The 25,766-nt window shown below is 35.3% G+C and overlaps 1 protein-coding gene across 1 annotated transcript in view; it reads left to right on the top strand.

Moving 5' to 3' along the window:
• The window catches only part of CDH8 (cadherin 8), a 150,560-nt gene that overhangs the window by 94,402 nt on the left and 30,392 nt on the right, over positions 1-25,766 (top strand). The window contains exons 9-10 of the mRNA XM_075433595.1: positions 4,024-4,160; positions 21,639-21,760. Of these exons, the coding sequence (XP_075289710.1) occupies positions 4,024-4,160; positions 21,639-21,760 (259 nt within the window). The remainder of the gene's footprint in view (positions 1-4,023; positions 4,161-21,638; positions 21,761-25,766) is intronic.

Here is a 25,766-nt window from a genome sequence, read left to right as displayed (position 1 = left end):
GAGCCCTTGTTGTGGGTAAGCAAAGGCATCTGAATGGCTAAGTGATAATGTGCTATGCAGCTGAATTATGCTTTCATTATCTGTTTCTCCAATGAACATGAACTATCTCTTCATATCAGTGGTTAGGTCAGTCTAACGATATCATGTCTTTCATAAGCCGGTATTTTTAAAATAAGCAGCAAAATTTCTTTTATTTTTATTTGCTATTCTGCTGTGCATGTTGCTTTGGTGGCAAAAAGGATTTACAAATTTGGCTAATAATTGTAGACATGATCAGTAGTTTGTCTTATTCTAGCCTAGTCATTTCAGAAGCATGCGTCAGTGGCTCACATCTTACCACATCTAGGCTGTGTGCGTCTTTCTTGGGAAAGGGACCCAGTGAATTCAGCTAAGCTAGTTGTAAAGCTTTACTGTAGTTTATTTAGTAAGGGTGGTACATTCTAGATTCTAGTATAGTTAGGCTTGAAAGATCATTATCTATTAGCATACAAATCTATTGATGCCAGTAGTACTTATTTCATGTTTTTGTTGGTTTTTTTATAACCAAGGTCTATTTGTCTGCAGTAAATTATCTTGAATAAAGCATGATCCAAGTGCATAGGAAAAAAGCATGAGTAATAATCTTTCTTCCTATACTGTCTCTGCCCTCCTATAAATCACTGCCCTTCAGTCTTTTTCTCTGTGGAGAGATAAGCTTCGCTGTGGCAGGTTTTCCCCATTTGTATCGACAGAGATTTCATCTTTGGCAGCAGTTGATCAGTTTTTTAATTCACAGCAGGCCTTAAAAACCTGGATACGATATTTTCTGCCTCCCTAAGGGTACAGCTGTTTATCTGTCAGTAAGTAGCAAGTCCGATCTGCCTGGCATTCATAAACAATGGTGATTTACTACTGATGAGGTACCAGTACTGTGATTCAAATCTCAGCAGGTGCAGCAAAAAGGGATTTCTGCTCTTTACATTGGTGCAAATAAAGAATATATCGAATTAAGTCACAACAGCGATAGCAGTAGTGCAGGAGTACAACTGAGAATCACTTTAAGTCTTCTGTTAAACCACTATGGAGTTGTTCCTATAATTGCTATAGCAGACCCATAAACTAACCAAAACTTCCCAATAATCTGTGCTGGGTTTATGGCGATTTCAAAAGATATTATTTCCCAAGATATTATTTTCTCATTTTTAGAGAAATGTATGTTTTAAGTATAGCTTACGTATCTGACAATGCATTCCCATTAAAAAGAGTTACAATACCATTATCATGAAAAGGAAACTGCAAATATACTATTAGTTTTTCTGGGTTTATGACACTATTTTTGTACGAGATATTTATCAAATTAAAATCAGGAGAGGTTTTTACCTCTTTGTAGTCTTGTAAAACTATGTAACTTTTGTTAAAAATGTTTCATTTTGAATGTTGGTTTTGCATTGTGAATAAATGCTGTTGGGATGAGATGAAATGCAATGTAATAGACTCACAGATGTTACACTCCCAGTTTTATAACTTAAAAATATGTACTGCAGGAAGACTGTCAATGGAAGTTTAAAGAAGGAGGTGTTCAAAAAATGTGTAGGTGTGGCACTTCACAATAGTGTTTAGTAGGCATGGTGGTGTTGGGTTGACAGTTGGACTTGATGATCTCATAGGTCTTTTCTAACCTGTGATTCTATGATTCTCAGAGAAAAAAATGTGTCTTATCTCAATAGAATTTATGTCATGCCGGGGTCAACTAAACATTAAATAGGATATAAACATTTCATATTTTATTTTGTCTGTGGTCTGTAAAAATTTCATAAATGTTTGATATCAGAAGAGTTCTTTCTGCATGATTACATAAACATCAAGAATTAAAAGAGAATTTTAAGTGATGTCTTAAAAAAAAGTGATGTTCATGGCTGTCTGTATTGTATTTTCTTCAGCGACATCTTAAACCTGTGAAAGTCTGTAAGATATTTTTTACTAACTTCACTAGTACCAGAATTTTACTTCTAATACTTTAATTGGCATGAGGGAGACATCAAAATAAGGTTAAGATACATTTTCAAAAACGATTGTCTGAAGTTAGGCACCTACAGCTTCATTCTTCCACACAAGTGACCTGATTTTCAGAAATGCTGAGAATAATACATTTCCCATTAAACCACTGAGAACTGAGTATGTGGAGCTCATTTGAAAATAAATTTACTTAAATGTCCAAATATAGACGCATGTGCCTAGCTTTAGGCACATATCCTTGGAACTTTACATTATATTTTTTCTGGTACTTTTCTTAACACAACTACTTGTTTTTAAGTGAGTAAAACTAGTTCTTCTCAGAGTTTAAAACCAGAAAACTTAAATGTCTCACATATCCCATTTCCTAGTTAAACAGGGGAGTTCACTTTTGAGTCCATCAGACGTTAAGTACTTTACCAGTGTGATCATGCTAGCCTTGATCTTTAGTAATAAAGTCATTAAACATTGGAACTTTAAGATTTTGATAAATTTTCATAGCTTAGAAATAATTGTTTGGAAGTGAACTGTATTTTACTGAATGTATTGCACAAGCAATCTAATTGCAATGTATCTTTCATTCTAAATATGAAAAAATCTGACATTGAAATAAAAAAAGATGAAGACCATAATCTTTAGCTTTGAAATCAGATCCTAATGCTATGTCTGTCAAAATCAATTGTGTTACAGTGGAATGAGTTTGAGTTCATCAGAATATATTTATTGTAGCATATAAAGGAACTTCCGAATCAGAACTTTTTTTGGAAATTGCTGATGATAAAGCATAAACCAGAAGGGAATAACTGATGTTTGGATAACTGCGTCATTGTCACTGTAGCAAAATATGCTCTTGTTTTATTGGTGAATTTAACAGTGCATTTGCAAAAAGTAGAAACATAATGAGAACCTGACACTCTGAGCCACTTTTCTGACCACTATATAATGTAATCCAGTCTGATACTATATCCTAACTCACCCCATTATGCCTAGATACAATGCAGAACAGGTGTAAAAATTGTCAGTGCATGCTGTTAGGTTCTGTAATACACAGACACAAAGGCTGAAAAGGGTTTTCTATAAATCCACAATTCGGATTCAGTAAAACCCCTTGAAGTCAATTTTTGTTGAACCATATCAATAGTTTATCACTAAACTCTGTCATTTCATACCTTTCCTGTCAAAAAATTGGAATGCTTGATTTTGTGATTTAATTTCGTTTTGTGAATAATAAGTTAATAAAATAACTGTGAAAATGGACAAACATAAAAGCTTTCCTGGAGATCCTGTTCTGAGCTTTAAATCATCATCCTGCTTAATGCACCATTGGAGCAATCTGCTGCAGCTCTTTCTTGTTGACAAGCTGGCTCTGTTTAGGCTGCGCAATTTACCTGGATGTTCACATTTGCAAACTCTGACTACCTGTCAGCTGAAACTGTTTTGTTAAAAATCAGTGATGTCAATCCATAAAACGAACAGCCCTTCAGTGTTTGAAGTGTTTTATAGGAAAATGGTGATTCGCTAACAGAGGACTGCCCATGGAGCTGCTTGAACCATAACCAAAGAATATGCTTGGTGAATAGTTCATGCTTCATTAATCTGAAATTTATTGGTAAAATAACATTATTCAGCCCTTTTTAAAATAATCATGAAGCCCACCACTTTGGTGTGATTTATACATTACTGTTGAAATTATCAGCAGTTACTGTGAAATACCATAGAAACTGTCTAGTAAATGTGATGGATTGTGTAATTAGCTCTTGATCAGCACCGTTTTTCAAAGATGTTACTCAGTGAACCTGGGGGCATTTTATGACCTTCACACTGGGTATACAGCTAATTACTCCTTGGGCAATAATTATTAAGTTTTTTTAGTCTCAGTTTGTCATTTTGTCTCATAAATTATTATGCTATTGAGCTTCTCAATCCATTTGGCTATAAACTTCAGCTCTCCGAGGGCTCCCTAAATTGTCTTGTGATTGTATGGATTACACCAACTTCATTAAGTAGATTACAGGGATGTCTGTTTTGTAGGTTTTCCATTGATCGGCATACTGACCTTGAGAGGCAGTTCAACATTAATGCAGAAGATGGGAAAATAACTTTGGCAACACCACTGGACAGAGAAACAAATATGTGGCACAACATAACTATAGTAGCTACAGAAACTAGTAAGTATTTGTGTATATGGATGTCTAGTTCTGTTGGTTTTATAATTAATTGTAACAGCGTGTGCAGTGGAAACTTTACGTAATTCAGTAAAAAGTTAAACGCATTGGATTTTTAAATTTGAGAATTTTTGAAAGAAAACAATTTCTGCAGACGTTCCATTTCTTTTACTTTCCAGAACTGCATTTTTTTTCAGTGACTACAGTAGTATAGATTCTGAAGAGATGCAGGAGTAAATTTCTGTAGGGTATATAGGCTAAATGTTAAAAAATGTTTAGAAGACCGAAAACCAAAGCCTTATATTTAGTTAGTTAAATTAAGACAGAGAAAAAAAAAAAGCTTTGCTATTGTAGAAGTAAATTGTAGACTCAACCCAGACTCTCTTAACCCTGAGTGATATTGTGTTTCAGTACCATAAATGATTAAGCACATGGGTAATGTTGCATGAAAGTAGTCCTGTTTGATACATATGAATAAATTTACTCATATGTAGCTCTAGACAAGAACGTGGATTGTTCAGATCCACAGAACTGTTGTGACTGATCTGCACACCTAAGTCACTGGGAGCGAGGAGTGTCACACTGCCTAGGAATATGGGTCCTAGATTTTAATCAAGAAGAATTCTTGATTAATTTGGAATTGTAAGCGCTGCTGACAGGTCACTTATGACAACATATTATTAATATTAGCATTGTGTTTTTGACATTTGATGTAAACATATCGCAGCAAAAGAACAGATTCAGAATGCAGGTCTGTCATTCCATGTCATTGCCTTAACCGAAACACAAACTATGAAAATGTTTCTGCTGATGTATCTATTCTGTAATCAATCTATATGCATAATTCCCATACATTCATACACACTTGACATATTGTTGTAACAATACTTCTCTTCAGAGCCTGATAATCAGTGCTGCTAATTCTTGGATGTAGAAAATAGCGTGATGTTGATGCTTGCTTCCCCCCCCCCCCCCCCTTTTTTAAATGGTATAGTACTATGATACAGAACTTTTAATGCTCAGTTTCATAATGCTGTAGCTATGGACATAATGAATGAGATGATAAAAAGTGCTTATTTGGCCCATTTTTATCGTCCAGACTTTTTCTGTGGTACTTGTTTTTGAAAACAAACAGGTTAGGAATCTGTGACAGGTAACTGAAATGGCATACGTATGAGAAAGATAGCTCTGAGTATAAAATATGCTCTCAACTTACGCCCCCTGTAAACTGTATTCCGAAGACCTGCCTGAATACTTTGTGTATTTCATTGCCAGTAGTGCGGTAGTGCCAACAGTGCCCTGTTAATTACTATTAAATCTTTCAGGCAAACGCTGTTTTGATAAATAAGCAAGAATATTTTCTGCTTACAGGAAAGCCGAGCTGACCCAGCGAATCAAACTACATAAAGAAAGAAAGTAAGCTCTGGTTTCACAGGGCATATTTTTCCCAGGTTAATATCAAACTAGTTAATAATTTTGGTGTTTTTAAAGGAGAAAGATATAAAATTTCCATACCAATTTTCTCAAGACACGAGGAATGTCAGATTATGATTTACCAATGACGTGGAAAGCAGAATTATTAGTTTGTGAGCCAAAGTTTTTAGATACTGGAATAGTAAGATGTAAAGTGAAGCAATTTTGCATTTTGTTTCCTCTAAAAATTAAAAACATAATAATTTTTCAAGAAACTCTCCCAGTTCATTTTTTGATCTCCCTTACTTGTATGTATGTGTCAAAGCAAAGTTAACGGAAGTGCACTTTACTAAGATACAGCAGAATGAAATCTGCCTGTTACGTCTTCAGATTTTTAAAACATAGTTATATTCAAGAATTTGGTAAGAAATCAGCCTCATCATTAAACTTCATGGAAGCCTCAGCATCTGTCACTATTGTGAAATTGCCTCTTACCAGACTGGCTATGAAAATAACAATGCCAATCTTGTTCTAAGCATTTGCATTCCTCCTGATGGCTTATTTTCACATTCCTAATATAATTATTTGACAGTTACATAAAACAAGAGCTTAATTTCATAGACTACAATCTTTGCTTATTTACAAGAAATTATTTTTAAACTCCTTATGCAGAAACTAAATTTGTTCATAGAACTGTCAAGCAGGGTGAAATGGGCATTTTTAGATTTTTTCCCAATGCAGTAATAAGCAAAATCTTTGTTATAAAATAACAGAAATCTTTGGAGGCAGACACAAGCAGCAAATGAAAATACAAAGTGTGTCATTGCGATGCTTTTACTGACAGTAATATTAATGGACTGCTGATCTCTCCCATGAAAATAAATACACCAACGTCACTTGTACAGGAGCATCTTCTCTTCCTAGGCTAGCTTCTTTCCAGGTTCAGTTCAGGGCTCACCTGTATTCATGTGGGGCAATGATAGCACCATTTCATTGCCATTACACTTGCTTACTAATCATAAGCCATCATACTGGTTTTTTCTTGATTCCCAGCATGGTAGAACGTAAATATACCCTGATTTATAAACACTTTTATAGATAAACACCAAGTTTTGCCAAAACATAAATCACTATTTCAGAACTTTGTGCTCATAAGTTACCTGCAGCTAAATTTGTGCTTTAAGCACAGGTAATTTGGGGCAGTTTTCTCCTGTCACTGTGATGAAGTTACTCTTTTGTATTATCCCTCAACCACTGGGAATCTTCCGAGACAGGATTGGTCTGGCTGACTTGAACATAACTACTGCATTTTCACCTGGCTTGAGGATGAAGACTTTTAGATTCAGACTGGCTGATCTCTTTGAAAGTGATCAGATTCAGAATGTGTGTGGATTATTTTAAACATGCTACTTCTTTTTAACCTGAATGCCCTAAAATGTGAACTTCAGCCTTTCATGTCTAGCAAAAAGCTGGGGGTAGAAACACAAATGCACAAGCCAGTGGGGACTGTGACTTTTTTGTGTAAGTACTGCGCAGGCAAAAGACCAGTTTGGAGTTGGGTTTGGGTTTTTTTTCAGGAGGAGGACATTTTTTTTCCTATTCGTAGGCGAGTGTCTGGCTATTTCTAATTCAGAACAAATTCATGCTGTTGGTGACAAATAGCACTGCCATCATATTCTGAGACCTGTGCACAGTCAGAGGGTTGTGTTTCCCTCCTTTCACTCTCCCATCACTAGCAGACTCCTTCCAGCCTCTGCGAAGGAGGAGTTTCTGATTGTCTGCTGCCATTCCTCTTGGGAGGTGAAACCAGCCAGAGAAAGGAAAAGGTGCCTTGAGTGACTTTGCCACAGACAATTGCCCAAACTTTTGTATTGCCTTTATGTTCTGATTCTCAAAATATGTAGACAAGTTGCACATAGCTTATGCCTCCTGTTTAAATCACAGTAACTGTGTTGCATGCCCCCTAGAGATATTTCTTCAAATATCTCATACCTCTGAATCTTTTTTTTGTTACTAAAGATGAAAAAATGCAAAGAGCAACCAATGAAAAAGACTGGACTGAAAGTGATTAACATGGTACAAGTGACATTTAGGTGTCAGTTTCAGTATTTCAGATTTAGTTATACATTTTTCATGAATTTAGAAAAAAAATAGTAGATAAATTCCTTCTGCAGCTTTGATCCTCTCAACTACTACCCTCAAATCTGTCTACGCTTAAAAATTTCATTCCTTTTGCACATTTTTTCTACTGTATGGTTTCTTATACTTCTTTCTTATATTGTCAAATTAATTTTTGCCTCTTTGTTGTTTAATTTTTTTCCTCTCTGGTCATGAAGTGACTCCTCTGTGTGAATTGTGTCATATGGATTTTTAAGAGAAGAGAATATTGCAAAGAACTCTGACCTCTTTGAAAGATCACTCTGAAATACAGGCTTAGGATTCACAGAAGAAATATATGTCATAACACTCATGGCAAGAGGCGTACTGAAGGTTATTGCACCTATGAATTTGTTCTTAAATTTTCTTTCTACATTGCCATACATCCAAGTTTACCCTCCTGAATGAGTCAGGAGCGAGGACATCTAGATGATTGCGGGCTAGAGGAAGCAGGCTCCCTGGCAAATTGACCTTTCCATGAGAACGTACCTTTTGGTCTGTGGATGCAAAAGGTGAACGTTGTTTTCTGCCACTGACTCTGGACTTCAAATACTGGACTAATGAGTTTTCTCATTGTTTTGTTGTTTAGTTGAGACTTATGTGAGCTTAAAATTGTATGCTAAGGTTGGGAGGTTTATTTTAGCTACATACTTGAGAGAACAGGGATGGATATAGCCTTGCTTTGTAAGTCAGGGCTGATTATGCTGCTCGTATGTTTGGGCTCTCTGGAGCTATGCCCTGAACAGGAAAGGAATCTAGGGGCATGTGCAAGTATTCTCTGAGAGCCTGAATTGCAGTGCAGTAAGAATGAATGATTAACTTACAGAAGTTTCTTTTGGTACATCTTTTTTGTATGTACAAACGCTCATCACATCTTTGGTTCCTTGGTACTTTTTTGAAATAGATTTATCTGCCATTCAGTAAAACCTAGAAAAGTCAGGATCCTAATAGTCATATGTGATCCCTTTCATCTGAACACACAAATACATTTTTTAGTTTGTATAAGTTACATTTATAGATATGACTGTTGTTCACATTGACATACTTGTGTTGCTTGTATTAACTGGTCAGCAATTTTGCTGGGCAGTGAAGCAGAGCAGAGTTCAGGCTGCACTAACCTCCTCAGATTTCTCTTGGTTTCTGTACAGGTTTTGCAGTACTTACTGAGTTATGTGTTGTCAATGCTACTCAGCTACTAAAAGAAAATCAAATAGCCATGATTTATTTATTAGAACATTTTTGCTACACTTTGCACAGGTTCTGAATGGAGTTCAGAATCACTGATCATTCAAGCTATCAGATTTTCATACGTGTATAAGGCATATAAGAATTAAACTCTGTCTTCTTTCTGCCTCCAGCTGCATGGATTTCCATCTTCTAATGGCTGTAACAGCCACACTTCAGATATTTCCCTAGCATCCTTGTCTCATTAAGACTAAGGAAATGCCCTGTACTTCAGTCATTGCTGGTTAATTGATACAACAAAAGCAGTAATACGCGGAGAGCTTATGTAGTCTGAAACCAAAGCAGACTAATCTCAGAGAAGCTGTTTTAACTTAGGCCAGAAAGAACTGTATTAGCAACATAATTTCACTGCACAACATTCCTCCAATTTAAATATGAATATCCTGCTATTTGCATGCTCATTCCTCCTAAACTGTAGCTGAGATTGAGATACAGGATTCTAGTGAATTCTTTGAAAACAGAAGGTATACTACAGTGCATTAACTATTAGCAGTGTTTATCTGGAATTCTGTTTTAAAAAAGTCCGGTAATCTTTTTCTCAAGAATATGTATATTACATAGTAGAAAATCTTTGAATGACCATAGATTTCAACATGAAAAAACTTCTAAACATATTGCAGTTGGCAGCCTCTGAGATTTGTGGAAAACACACCGACAAATAACAGAAACCATGGCTCATAAACTTTAAAGACAACTAAATGATGATCCCTCTGAAGTCCCTGAGCCTTCTTTCACCTGACCTCACACTGAGTGGGCTACTCAAGATCTGTATTTTCTTCCTGGCCTTCTTATGACCATGTGCAGCACTGGATTGCTCAGCCTGTGTTCAGGTCAAATCTCAGGTTCCGTTTGTGAGGTACTACCCTGAACATATGCAAGCATAGACAGGTTCTTTTATAATTAGTACAGACTCAAGCCTTTTCAGGTGTACTGGGAAGTACAGGGATGAAATGTACATCCATTTGCTTTTCTGCAGCAGGTTACAAGAAGGGTCTTCGAAAGCTTCTCCCTCTTCTCACGCTCTGTGCATCACATGCACAGATATGCAACAAATCGGTCCGCTGGGGAATTCCAAAGCCAGTGCCATGCTGCCTGGGACAGGACATTTCTCTTAGCTTGAAGAAATGCGTTTAGCCAAGTTTTAAATCTCTGAATGAAGGGTTTTAATGGAATTTTTGTTTTCCTTATTCTTAAGGCACTGCAGTCATGGAGCTATTATTTTCATTTTGATTGACTACTTTATGAAATGATTTTTGGAATTCAGCTTCGCTTGCCAAACAAAAAGCATACTAGTGGCCCAAGTACTTGGCAAAGTACCAGAGTTGCCGCAACGAGTAGAAATTCTTGTGAATTATTAGTCAAAGCAATAGATGAAAATATACACAAGATCTTGAAATGTAAATGGTGATTTGACCACAATAAATATTTTCCAGGCATAGAGCAGAGGAATCTCAAGGACAAAGCTGTGGGCTCTATCTGACAAAGGTAATTACCCATACCAACTGCATTCTTTAGAAATGAAGAAGTATGAGGCAATTTTATCACCTAATGGGAAAGGGCATAAAGCCAGAAAGACTCTTTATGATTTACCCAGAATATAAATACAGTAATTGAATCATCACGCAGCACATGCCCTACTAAAGTTATCTATATTGTATATTCCTTTAAAAAATACAAGGACACTGATTAAAAAGGAAGAGAGACATAATTACTCTTCAGAATAAGCCTTCAGCTACAATGTGCTTTTTAATGCCATGAATACCTTTGTTCATGCTTTCATTTATTTAATTTTATTTAGCCTTTTGTTGTAAAAATTACTATAGGCATTACTAGCAATAATTCTAACATTTTAGGGAGTTACTTTGGTGCATCACATAATTACCTCTAATTTAGGGCTGAGTAAATTTCCGTAAGTTTTAGAAAGAGAAGGAAATAAGACTTTATGGAGGTTTAAACAGGAGAAGCTCAGAAATATTAACCTATTTCGCTTGACCCTTTTTTCTCTGGCTTAGTGGAACTCAAACTAGATAATCCATCATTTTTGCACAGAAACATAGGATTTAATAAGGTAGTTTTTATTCATTTGCACATAAATACAGAGTTACACAGAACTCCATAGATTCTAATGGGTTGCGGAGCATTTGCCATTGGTCAGTGGAGGGCTGGTATATCACGTAAAGCTGGTTTGCAGTTCTCAGCTATGAAAGTGCATTCAGACATATCACAAACTTCACCATTAGTGTTTTTCATAGCTCAAGAATAGCAGGAGAGGTGATCCACATGGATAATATCATGGGAGGTGCTTTTTTATGAGGAAATAAGAATGGTAATTGAGTCTACTTACAAAACAATCTCTATATAAAATGGTCTCAGTAGTTCAGGAGCAAACATGAAAATTCAGGTATGGGATGCTGAATAGAAGTTAGCAACCTCTGATTTCAGAGGAAAGCACATAAGGCAGCTTTGAATAAAGCATCTGAGTAATTCAGTGCAAAGTCAGAGGAGGTAATAAGCATCATTAGGGCAAGGAAAATGAGAGAGATCTGCATGAACAGTCTGACTTCTTTTATTTGTGGTTTTAGGGCATTATAAAGCCAGGCTAGGCATCTCAGTTCTAGACTTGTGAATGTTGATTTCACAGAAACACACTGGAATTGAAAAAAACTGCTCAAGGCTTAAAACACAAAAGGTTAGAATACTAGGTGGTGTTTTAGAAGGGAATAAGGCTTTCTGGGGCATAAAACAGATAAGGATTCAAGTAAGGAATACAAGAGTCATTAATGAAAACATACTTTACTAATTCACGTGAAGTACATTTGTTAATTACTTTGAAAAAACTGGAGGCATGGTTAAACTGACATTATACATATTATATTAGCAAAATGAGTGCATTGTTAAACTGAACAACTAACAACTGGCCATCTGCTCTTTGAACAATTGAAGTAGAATTTCTGAAGAAAATATGATTAATCTTAATATTGTGTAGTATTCGTCTAGTTTGATAAGCGGAATTAATCTACTTCGAAGTGGAATGTGACTCTCTAAAATCTCCACAGTTTTTTCTGTAAGGCTGAAGCATGAGAGTAGGTCAGGGTAGAAGTTTGTAACTGAATATCATTTTGGTCAATCTTCTGTAAGCACATTTCTTTCAAGGATGAAGACTCTACTTAGAATAGCATGCTTTGAGCTTCTAGCAAAGTTGCTGGATAGCAAAGAATGACAGTGTTTTCTGGCTGAAAAATGGAGAGGATTTTGTAAAGGTACATACTGATATGCTAGGGAGTTCTTTTTGCTTATTACTGAAGGTTTGCAAGTAAGAATGTTTTGATGCTAAAATCCTAGAACCTGTTTCAAATCCAGCAGTATTTCACCTGTGAAGGAAACTAAGTGTAATCAAATTGCACTGGTAAACAAATCAGTCCCAGAAAGGAGTACGAGCTTTAAAAATAATGACATTTAAATACTTCTATAATAAATTCTTGTTTAATAAAAATTATTAAAGCATTTTGATGTTTTGTCTATCGATAAGAAAGAGAAGGATTTCATCTGAGCCATTAATTATTCTATGTCAATCACGAAATCATTTAAAACAAAAAAATCAAAATATTCCAGACATCTTGTCCTCAATCAATATGCTTATTGCTATTATTGCTGCTAGTCATTATAAAATTTGATAGCTAATTATAATTGACAATAGGACCTCGCATATCTAAGTCAATATTTTATAACATTTTAATATGCACGCTGCATTAGCATATTAACAATATAATTGCTCTAAAGTGTGGGCCAGATTCCTGACTCTTTTATGCTAGTGCAACTCCCTTGATTAAGCCGGAATTGAGTGACACAGCAGCAAATCATGCCCTGGTACATTAGTTGTGTTTTAAAACTTTTCTTCAGTCAGTTTTCTCCCTGCCTTTTCACTGGTTTATTTTTTAAGGCAGGTTATTTTCTGTCCCTTAATGGCACCATATTATTTTCTGGAAATCTTTTCTCCTTGTTATATTTAGAAATTAAAACCTGTTACTTCCTCACAATGATTAAGGCATAACACTACCTCAGAAAATCTGGAATCCTAATTAAGTCTGTGGTGCTGTGATCCACAAGAAGTAAAGATCTTGTAGTATTTCATCACACTGTTATTACTGCTAGTGTGTGTAATAAAGGTAACAGAAAGATGTGGTTCCCTATGGTTTTCTGTGGTTCCTTGTTTTCCTAACTCTTTTTTCCCTCTTACTGGTAGCTGCCACAAGGAAGTGCGAAAAACTTTTCTCAAAAAGTATGAGTCTGTAGAATAGTGCTTCCTAGCTGCAGATTCTCCCAGAGAGCACAAATGCTGTTTTGCTATTGCTTATTCTTGACGTTAGGTGTCATTAATTTTTTTTCTTTAATTTGCATTGATTTTCCCAAAAAAAGTAACTGTATAACTTCAAACATTTCTAGCTTGCCTTTCTTTATAGTTTACAAGTCCACTGCTAATAGTTGTTGAAACTTAAACCATATTTTTAATTTTTGCACGCATGACAATTTACCCCGAAATATGTAACACAGTTCATTTACTGAATGTGACGTAACTGCAGACTACATCCTGACTCGCATCCTCGTTAGAGAATAAGGCTCAATAACACAGCACTGTATCAGAAATACAGATGGTTTTCTGCCACCGTTTGTTGAAGTTTGGTCTCTGGATAGATGTGTGGGTGGAAAGATGTTGGCAGTGTACTGTTTTCTTTTTTTCTTTTTTCCCTTAAGGATTTACTTAGGATCTGTGAATAAAACAGAATTGTTTTCATTGTCATAAACCTGACGTGACTATAGCAGCTTCTAATACAATCCGCTCAAGCAGCTATACTAATAATTTATTTTGAATTATATATTTGTTTACTGATATTGATGTGTCACATATATCTTGATTATGTGTCACTATGAATATAAAGCTCACTGTGGTCAAAATTAGATATGCAGAAGAACAGTCTCTAAGGACATGCTGTTTGCATCAGGAGCTTCTGACAAGAGACAAGTACCCATAATTGCTACTCAAATATTTAAAAGGTGCTACAGTTTCTGATTAGGATGCCCCTTCTAACTCTTTTCAAGCCTTATCCCATCCCTGTGTTCCCCCTACTTTAATATCCTCCCTTCTCTCTCCTAGTGCGTACCCCATGCAGTCCAGTCACTCTTTTATGCAATATGTAGGTTACATGTAGTGAGCACTCATGTATTACAGAGTACATATAGTATCTACTATATTTTCTAGCATTTTTTTTTATGGAGTCCATGAAAATGAATAGGAAGCGGTGAAACTCCAGTAGATTTTTCAAAACACAAACATCATGATTAAAGGGAGACTGTCATTCAAAGTGATTTATAACAATGAGAAACCCTTGAGTTTCTGGGTTGTTGTGTTTTCTGGGGGGTTCTGGGATGGGACGAGAGGTGGGGGCTGCCTGCAGTTCCTGTTCCCCTCCAGTTCTAAGGTGGATATGAATTAGTTTCAGCATCTCTGCTCCCTCAAAGACAAAATTGCAGCTTGCTTACCATGGCCCCTGGTTCTCAATCACACGGCAGCAGCGGATAACTTTTCCTCTCTTATCGTGCATGGCTAAATTTAAACAGAGCAGTGTCTTTTGATTTTCCCTTATAACTAGGATTATAGAAGAAGAGAACCTTTTCACAGCTGTAAACTACATGTGAGGGGATGTTTTGCTTTTCCAGTGTAGTTTTGCCTTTCCAAGCCCTTTTGATCTATCTGTGCATTCAGACAAGACCATATCATGCATATACACCAAAAAAAATGTGATACTTCTGCAAAAAATTAGAAACATTTTCCTGTTTTGCAAATGGATCTTTCAGTTCACAGAGGATCAGAGGTAATTACAGACTAACTATTAATTAGGCTGCTGAATAGCTGTATGGTTTAATGGTATGAAAAATAACAAAGAGGTTGCATTTAAATGTCAAATTATAGCCTGCCCTCAGAGAAGCAGAACGGGGGCTAACTGATTCCATCGATATATATTGTATTGCATCTATACGAAAGGAATATAGTAACTTTTTTAAAATAGAGTTTGATTGTCAGGTTGTATAAATCAGTGTTGATACTTTGAAGTTAGCAAAGTACCCAGTTTAAGTCCCTGTTTTACTGTAAAATATATTTACATTTTAAATCTTATATTATTTTAAATGTAGGAAATAGATAATGTAATATTAAGGACAAGGACAAGATTTAACTTCCAGAATAGAAGACTAACTTCAGTAGGAGGTGAATCCAGCCTTGAAGTGAAGGGGAAAAGTACACACCACAATAGTCTGTTTATGTTACTCTGCGACTACAGTGGCAAGCAAAGAACTCAGGGCAGGGTTAGGTGGAACATCGCTGATTCTCACTGGTTCGGTTGAAGTCAGTGATCTTAAGGGTCTTTTCCAACCTAAATGATTCTGTGATTTAAGACAATGATCCATTCGGTCTTTTTGCAGGCATGTTTCATTTTTCTGCATGTTGTAGGTAATTGATTCAAAATTCATATCGGTTTTGGGCTATATTAAATAATTTTTATATCTTGCATGCACTAATGCAAAAAAAAAAAGAAAACCCCACAGAAAATGGGAGTGAAAACTTTCTCTGAACAAGGCCTGAAGAATATGGCTTTATTTAATGTTTTCTGGCATGGCTTCTGCATCCATCACAGAAATTTTACCCTTTTTCTTTTGATACTATCAGCAACGTGAAAGTATAATCAATCCTTTAGTCCCAAGCTATACATCTTATATATGATTGAAGGTAGGTACATGGCCTATCTTAGTCACCTCTTTACAGGTGGAGATGCTGAACTTTTGAAACCTCTTAACTTCAAATTCAGCTTTGAAGTCAAGGACTTGAAAATGTATTCTGTCCTCAGTTTCCGCTCCTCCCTGTCCTCTCTTCCAGGATACACAGTCCAAATACACTCCTCACATTCCCCCTGGTTAGCAGGTATGTATAGTTCTTCTGAATCTGTCCATGCCTGTGGAAGCATGCATTTTCCAAGAGTCTGACATCTTTTTCATGGCAATGAAAAGTGGACAAAAATGAAGGAGGTGGAAGATGTTGAGCAAGTCCTTGGTTAAACATGAGACAGTCTATCAGTGAGGAAATAAAATGAATAAAAGAAAATAGAATGTCACATTCTTTTTCTCTTGACTTGTTCGTCTTTCTTCTGGAGACCATAACAAAATAAACCAAGTGATCTACTGAAAGGAGACAAAACTTTTCAACTTTATTATTATTTTTCTCCCGAAGAATGACTTAAGGAACAATCACAAGAAATATGTTCCACATCTTTTTCTTTCTGCCACCCTCCGACACACATGTACACGCAGAGACTCGCCACAATCTGTATTCCTCTAATATGTTCCAATGTGCTGAAATAAATATAAATGGAACATTAATTTTGAAGCAGTGTTTGTTTCTTGTCTTAGCAACCTGTATAGAAGCCTTTCTGCTATGCACTGATATGTTTATATTATTTTAGAGATATTCCACAGCTCTGAGTATTTTCTTATCCTTTACAAATACAAGAATTTCCGGGGAGATGTAAATCTTCATAGTGGCAAATCCTGTTTGGTTTTTTTGTTTGATTGCTTGAATTTTATCCTTATTAAGAAACAGCTTATGTTCTGTTATTTTTAACAGAAATACTGCCAATTACTGATGTCTTTTCCTGAAAATTTCAGAGTCGCTTTCAGGCACTCAGTCTCTCGAATCAGATCATTACATCATGCTTCAGACAAATGAACACAGTATTTGCTGCAGTATGTGATTTCTGTAGTTAAAGTTCAACATAAATAAAATTTCAGTTTCACAATAGCATCTCTGTTTCTTAGGATTCTTGAAGTTAGATTTGTCAGTTTTATATGGCAAAAAAATTGTTATAAGCTGTGGTGTTATCTAAGTAGAGGATTGCACAAAGAAAACAACAACATAAACCCTAACAGGAGAAATAAACTTGTCCTGCATGTAGATTACCTTAGTAAAGTCAGAAGACAAAACCTTGATAAAGTTGTGGGGAATGGGTCTGTTAAAATACAACTTAATAAGTTTGAAATATAAGGGGTGTAAAACAAGTGCTGTTGTTTTTATTAAGTCAGTGATTCAGATTTTATTTTTATTTCTTTGCTGGAACTAATACTTCATCTATTTCTAATTTAAAATATTATTATAGTAGAAGTTTCACTGAATCAGAGAAGCATGAAATAGCCATTTCCAAGCCATGTGGTGATGACAATAATAAAAGATTTGTTATTTTCTAGGAGTATACTTTCTATTCAGGTATTTAATTTTAGTTAAAATGCAAGACAGCTTATGACTTTTTAAAGAGAACCTTGAAGTAATTTTGGATTATTTAATTTAAATAAAGTAACACTGGATTAAACTGGGTTTCTTTGGGTTAAACAAATTATGAACTAATTTTGTAATCCAGTAATTCTCTTTCTTAAAGACCACTGCTCTTTAAGACCATTTGTATGGGTATCTGTGAAGGGAAGACAGTGGAGCAGTGTTTTAAGCATGCTTATGAAGTGTTTAAGTGTTTACAGGACTTGAATAGCTGCATTCTGTTAGTTATGGCACAAGACCAAAAATTTCATTTGTAAGCTCTAGTTACTCGTAGTATTACTTGCTGCGTGCAGTAACAATGTTAACAATGCTTAGTGCTTTGCATTACAAATTTTTAATGTTACATGCACATCGTAGGTTTTTTCCAGAAAGAAAGAAATGTGTTGATCACAATAAGAACTAGCATGGGTCTGTAGCCTCCAAAATCTCCGACTGGGAGACACTAAATGGCTTGACAAGGGGATTTTTAAAAATTTGTCTTTATCTCATCTGCCTCTTCCTTTTTGTATCAAACTCTGCAGCCATTTTTTTAATCCTAAGTAAGTTTCAATGGGTATGTTACCCAAAGATGAGTACCAGCAAAGTGCCTATTTCAAGCATTTAATGTTCCAATAGAATCTTGAAAACTGAGGAGAAAAGCAGAAGAGCTTTTTAGGTGCTTATAATTCTTGTAAATCTTTCAATATGCATTTCTAAACTCAACTGGACTTTCCATTATTTTTGGAAATGTATTTATTATCACTAGTAAGTTCCGCTAGTTATTTTTACATTGACTCATCCTTTCCTTAGGTCTGTCTAGATGTTCCTTTATTTGTGTGTGTGCTGTGCTCATCTACAGCAGACCACTGGATCTCAGAACTGTGGGCAGTAATTGAGACTTCAGCAGAGACATAAAAGAGCTGTGTTTCTAGGAAATTATATACACAATTTGCATATGTGTTTCTTACAGCTACACGCTGCGCTGTGGCAGTGGTGTCCACAGATGACCAGTTGAGTGTATTTGAAATTAAGAACTAAGTCCTTCTGAGCAGCCTTACTCTGAAAAGAATTTTGGTATACTAGACTAATGGAAATTTCCTCAATGTTTTTTAATTCTGCACCTCAGTGTGCTCATTTCTCAAACCAAGCTGTTGTTTCTCAAGTAACAGTCCTAATGATATACTTGCATTGCAAGATTCAAGGTAAGGCTTTTTAAACTATGCATCACAATAAATACATGTGATGAAGCTTTTACAAATTCTGTCAGTGCCTTAGAGAGAGAGTCTCTAACTTTCAATTCTTTTGTGATTTTGCATAAAATAATGGATTGGAACTTAAGCAATCAGTCTTGCTATCTACTTGGTAGGTGAAAGAAGACTCTGTCTCCCTTAATTCTATTGACTGGGTGGTTCATGGGAAAAGAAAACAAACCAAACAGAAAAAAACACAGTAATTAAAACTCAGTTTTGTCACTAGTTTAGAAAGAAATGACTCTCCGCTCATATAAATGAGGAAAAGTTCTGAGCAATGAATACTGATCAGAACAAAGGCCAACTGTATGAAGGACAGTTGCCCATGCAAACGTAACAGTTTGTGCACTCTGTGTATCAGAGTGGATCCACTTCAATCACTTTCTACTTTTTGTTCAAGGATATTGGGTATTGCTAACAGCAGCAGATTTAAACTTGAGAGGGACATCCTGTGCATACATGTTTTACCACTGAGAAGTTTGCAGAAGTTAAAAGTATGAAAACGGACAGATGAAGCTATTTTATCTTCAAAGTGTTTTCATCCACAAGTGAAATCTGGATTTGCTTAGAGAGAATTCATTAGTCTGTTTGAATAGGTATGCTTAGGGTGATTTTTATTTACAGGGAAAACACTTAGCATAAAATGAAATTTCATTGAAAAGTTTGCAATGACAAACCAATGCAATATATTCAGTGTGGTGGGCAGTACAAGCAGTAGATAAAATTCCCTCTCCATCTCTCTCTCTTTCTCTACAATAAATTTCATCATAGTCACAAGAAACCTTATAGGCAGTGGATATCCCCTTGTTTGGAGATTTCCAAACCAGTTGGGTCTCTCTTGTGTTTAGTAAATTAATTTTTTCAATGAATTCTCATCAAGTTTCTAATTATAATATCTTTAAATTTAATGTTTGTCTTTCTGATGAAAGACAAACATTTTGGGGGCAGTCACAAGGGACATGAATAATTTCTTTAGAAGCTTATCTAATTAATTACATTTCTCTGTAATGTCTTTAAAATTTGAACTGCCATCATTTCATTAATTTAGATAAAAGTAAATCTTTAGCGTTTAAGTATGACACTAGTGCTGAGAATTCTGATAAGCTCAAGGTTCATTGTATTTTTATCGTTAAGATAAAAAATGTGTTTAAAATCTTTCAGATTAATGATTCACATATTAACTTTTATTTGATTTCAAATACATTTGAAATATATTTGGTTTCAAATACATTATTATTTCATGGCATAAATGTTTACCTCACCTGTTAATAAGTGAAATTATATGATGCAAAATGGACATAAATATTACTCTTGCAATATTTTGGTGGGGATTTCTTTTTCTTCTGTAACATGTTTCTTTCAGAACTAAAACTTTTGACTCCTTCAAATGGGAAGTCTGATGTCTTGTAATCTTTCATATCCTATACAGATGGAATCATAATATTTCAGGCTATTCAGAAAACATGAAGCCTTTGTGTAGAGCACTAGTACATTTGATGATAGCCTAGTTTTGTCTTTTGAGATTGTTATCCTTATGCTATTTCAAAGTAATGTTAGCAGAGCAATTGAGATTGACACATTTAGATTTATAGGTGGAGCCTCAAAAATTATGTCTGTCTTCAGCATACAAGGAGAAAAAAGGATGCAAGAGTTAGGGTTTGATCAGGTCACAACACAAGTAACTTTGATTGAAACCACAAAAAATACAGTGTATATAGCAATTCCTTCTTTAATCATCTCTGCCACTTGTAGGGCTGCCACCAGTTGCTACCTGCCCACTGGTGGAGCCTGATGTACTTCTGCTTTGTAGACATTTGTTATGAGAGGTACAGTGACTACCAGGCAGTAGGAACTTCTGGCCTGCCTTTCCCTAAGCCAGTGCTGTACTGCCAGAGAACAGAACCCACATGGACTGATGAAAGCTTTGGGCAGGTACTAAACTATCACAACAACTGTGAGTAAGTTGGTACCCTGACTTACAGAAGCAGCTTTCTTGCCTGCAGTAATAATTTAGGCAAAAGTACGTAGTTCAATTTCAAGTCAGACCTAGAGTTTAATTCACACAGTGTGCAGTTCTTCAAATTGTTGATGATATAAACAAGATAAAATATTATGATTGTGAAATAATACTAAGAGATGGATTTTGAAACCGGTGTTGAGTTAATTGTAGAGGTATGAATGTGCTGTAGAATAGTGTTTTAAACTCTTTGAATCAGCTGGTCACCTCAGTTTAAATTGAATTCTTGTTTTCGGTCTTTGGGAAAAATAGTCTAAAATATTTATAAATGGTTTCTTAAAATAAATTAGCTATACTGAATTGAAGGAAAGGCACTAGAAACTGCCTGTGAAATCTGTTCAGGGTAGAATGTGAACTGTTGGTTTAGCTTTTCTTTCCTTACAGTTTGATAAGATTATTCTACTTTTTATGATGATAAACACTTTTGTGCAAAATAGCTTTATATTGTAAATAATGAGGCTTTATTTCGGTGAAGAAAGAAGTTCATGGGTCATATTTTTGGTCAGTGGCAGATGAATCAAAGTGCTTTAATAGTCCAAAGTACTACCTAGTTTTGCCTATGTCAATCTACCATCTGTCTTTCTCACAATGTGGGTCTCCACATTAATCGTATTTGTAATGAAGAAATAATAGATGTGCAGTCAGAACAACTAATAGAGTAAAATGCTCTGTGTTCTGCCAAAGATAAACAAAGAAATAAATCTATGTTGTTTACAGCCTTTCCTGTTCCACGTCTAATGGACTTTATCAATAAAACAATACAAACTTCATCAAAGAAAAATCTTAACAATTTAGTCCAAGAAAGGTCTTCATCGAGCTAATCTCCAACAAATACTGTTTGCAATAGGGATCTATTTATTCTTTTCAACTAGAAAATACTGGCCATCCTTCTTTATCTCATGCTCCAACTCTACGATCCATTACAGATAAGACAACCCAATTAAGCAAGGACAGAAGACAGGAAGAGTATCGTTACTATGTAAGCATGTATGTATCAGTCCCAAATTAAATATGCTTACCTTTTATGCTTTGATTTATTTTCTTAGGGAACCACAGTCAAGTGTCCCGGGTGCCCATTGCTATCAAAGTTCTTGATGTAAATGACAACGCTCCTGAGTTTGCATCAGAGCATGAAGCCTTTTTATGTGAGAATGGGAAGCCTGGACAAGTAAGTTTCTCCATATTTTTAATGTTTTGTACTTTGGTGTGTGAGAATGCGGTGCAGTTTCTCCCTGTCATCTTTATTCCCAAAGTGTGTGTCTTTGTGTTCATGCTAACAAGTCTTAACATTCGCTTAAGATAAACCCATGATTGTATTCTGTGGCACATCTCTCCATATATGGACACACCTATTTTTTTAAATGTAGGTTTTATGTTAAAGGTAGGTAGCTTGGGACAATATCCAGACAAAATTCTGAGTCTCTTTAAGCTCCCACTGTTTCCACTGTTTGATGGAGCTCATCAGTTCATAGGTTCATGTGTGTTAATAGGTAAAAGTATAATCCAACCTGAATTCCAGTTCGGTTGTTGAACTATATTGCAGCTGGTCCCAGGTATAATTTAGAAGAAACACTTAATAAAACTATTTCCCCTTATCCATATCTGAGTTAGAATCTCTATCTGTTTATTTCTTACTTATCTATTTCAATTAGGGAAAAAAAGCAAGAAAGCAAACGAGAACTTGATGGAAAGTCAAGTAATCTGTAGCTCCATATGAAATATCTAAAGAGGGATAGGATGTTGGAGAAGTGGAGCTCAAATTTTTATGGTACTTCACAAAAAAAAAAAAAGACTTAACAGGTTGTTTGCTTCTTGATTTAATGAAGTTAAAGGATTGGGAAAGGAATTTACATAACACTCTGCAAGGTGAAATAAACATGGCAAGATCTCAGAAGCAAGATTTAACCTGTATAGCCTTTTTCAAGGAAAATGAAACACGGTTCTTAAAAGGCATCCATTTTGAATGACAAATGTACAGAAATAGAGAAGAATATCTCATACGCCACACAAATGACAAGATAAACATTCAAGAAAATGTACGGACTTTTAAAATGTAATACAGTGTAAATGAGATTTAACTTTTGTCCAGCTTGTTGTAACATGCAGTGTTTCTCAATTCACTGTTTTTAAACTTTCTCATTTATTTCTAGATTGTGACATTTTATTTAAACAAACAGCAGCTGACAGCATGACACTAGTCTTGTTAATCTAACTATTTCTGTGTCTCATGTGGGTGTTAGGCATTAAATTCACTATTCTCTGAAGAAAGTTACCTGACAATAGAGTTAGAAATTATTTTCTTTTAGTAGTATTAAGAGACAACCTATATAGTAGTAAATGACAACCTATCCCTGCCAAGACTGGATTGTTACACAAGATGATTTGACTTCTAATGCCCCTTTATGTTTATTAAAAAGGTGTCAAAAATGTGTCATTTAAGAAATGAGAATTTTCTCTAACCACTGAAAAGCAGATTATTGAAATGTGCCCTTATGGGCAGACAGTTATGTTACTATTGGTATTGAAGTTCTTCTAGCTCAGAGTGGATTTCTGTTTAGCTCAGGGTGGATTTCAGATGCCAAGTAGTTACGTTTTCTAGGCTATATTAAATTCTAATGAATATACTTTTATCCAGGGCTCATAAGCTTCTGTGAAACCAGAAAAACTGTGTTTCACAGTGTTTTCTGAATGTATATATCTAGGTATTCCTATCAAATTTCAGGTAGTTTAAGAGATGGTGAAAAATGTTCGCTTTTCATTTTGGAATAAAACACTAAATGAGACGATTAAGAGTCAGCTAGTAAAAGAGGTTTTGTTTAAGTGCTTATGGAAAATTTTCATTAAACCATGACGTTCTTCATCTTACCATCACCTTTTACACTCTTGATCTGATGGCAGATGTCACTCTTGAGCATGAATCCTTGTGTGAACTGTACAGATGGTTATTAAATATTTGGCTGCTAGCATGGATGAGGTGGCACTGATCCTGCAATTTATTCTGTTTTAAACAAATAACGTTATTGGAACAGTAACCAATCCAGAATAATGACCAAGGTTAGGTTCTAAATTTAAGTTGTCATTCAAAAATTATCTGCTCCTGTAAAGATTATAGTATCTACACTCCCTGACTGTTTTTTTCTTATTCTTGTTGTTATATATTCACATTTAGCAAGAAATCATATTAATCAGGCCAGAAGTAGAATTAAAAGAATTAGATATCTCAGCTATGAAATAGCTAATATGAGAAAGACACTGCTCTTTTACATAGTAGCAAAAGCCTAATTTGGATATTTCTCCAAAGTTTAAACTTGCCTGTTACATGTGAGGGAAAGGTGCAGTTGTGTTATGGTATTCCAGTCTATTTAATTTTGCAGTTCAACTTAAACCTAAGTTCAAATCAAATTTGAATTACCATCAGGGAGATTACATTTGAACCTTTTATGAAACCTTATTTGCAGCCCATAAATATATTGAATCATCAGTTCAGTTCAGTTTGTAAGTGTTCTATTTTGGGTTCTGATATAATTGCAAGTGGCAAGTGCAGCTGCTGGTGAAGTGACAGAATGTATTAAAAAGTGTTGATGTATAACATTGCCAGATGCATTTCCTTTCCTTTAACCTACCTCTAACAGTAGAGGTACTACATCTAGCAGGGGAGGAAAGAGAGAGGTGGAGGAAATGTATGTGTCCATGCACATATTTATGTGCTCCTTGCACATTTTTACACACAACAAAAAGTTGCCAGAAATATTTTTTGTCAGTTTCAGGAAAAAAAAAATAAAAGTGAATGTACTGTTACAGTACCTCTAAGCTAACCATAAACCAGCTCATGCCTTTACCTGTTATTTCTTTGTTTTGGATAATTCCACTTACTAAAGCCAGAACATTCATGGTTTTGCTGGCTATAGCCATACAGTTGATTGTTCTCCAGCCCAGCCAAACTCTTTTCCTATACTCCTAGAACAGAGCATCTGTATGTAGAGTAAAAAATGTGCCTCATTTGCTATTCCTCAGTCCATACCCAGGCTTTTCCAGTGAAGTGCTGTTTGCTCAAAACAAAGCCACAAAATTTTCAAACACTTAAGTAGTGCAATGATGTATCAGTGCACAAGCCAGTGTTCAAACTACAGCAATATAAAACCAAGTAAAATGTTCCTCTAGTCTCTTGCAATTTGTCTCTGTTTTATTCAGTTCTCCTAATAGAATTGGCTTTTTCTAATGGAAGAAATCTTCAGACAGATCTTTGTCTCTCTGAAGAGTCAAAGCTCATTCAAATTGCAAAAATGGAGGTTCTAGCAGTAAAGGGCTGGCTATAGCTGAAAAGACAAAGTTAAAATTGTACTGATGAGTCTACTGCTTATAGTGTTTTTACAGGTTGCCAAGTAGTTCAGAAATAACCATGAACACCAACGTAACTGCAGAAGTTTTTTCACAGTTGGAAGAACACTTTTAATAAAAGTAGGGAACAGTTTACTAATGATAAGGAACCATTCTAAATTAGATTAACAAGTTGCATGGCAGGGAAAGACTTTTAAACAGTATCATATATTAAAATCGCACATAGATGGTTACAATACATTTATAAGAACTTTGTTTTGCTGTTTATCCTTCTACACCATTCATTATGATTATACTGGTAATCTTTAATGAATATTATTTCAGGCATATATGGCTTTGTAGAAATGCAATTCAAACCTGCAGACTACAATGCCAAGTCAGCCTAGATGATCATTTAACTATTAATTTCAATCCAGAGCTGCCTGTTAAGCAAAAAATGCTGATTTACTATGTTTCTACTCAATGTGTGTAGAGTCAAATATATGCATGAATTTTTAATACAACATCAAAGTTGAAATTTTACATGGAAGAATTTCAGAAATTTCGAGACTGATCAGCCAAAGGGTTATTATCTTTCACTGTAGTGCTTGTGGATACGTAGTGAAAAAATCAGTTCTTGTTTTCTTTATTGTTAGTATTGACCAATTTTATTATAGGGAACACCTTTGTTATGCTTGTTATTACTAGGAAAGAAAAAACATCCGTAGTGATAGGTAAGGCAGGTCAGTGCTGGAAGATTCCCTACCATGTTATGAACCACAAACTAAGAGTTGGAGAAGTACTTCAATAGCGTTCCATTACATGCTCACACAACACTAAGCAATAAAGTATGCACA

Source organism: Opisthocomus hoazin, chromosome 12 (genome assembly GCF_030867145.1).
Source record: "Opisthocomus hoazin isolate bOpiHoa1 chromosome 12, bOpiHoa1.hap1, whole genome shotgun sequence".
Lineage (NCBI taxonomy): Eukaryota > Metazoa > Chordata > Aves > Opisthocomiformes > Opisthocomidae > Opisthocomus > Opisthocomus hoazin.
This window is presented reverse-complemented; position numbering and strand designations above follow the sequence as displayed.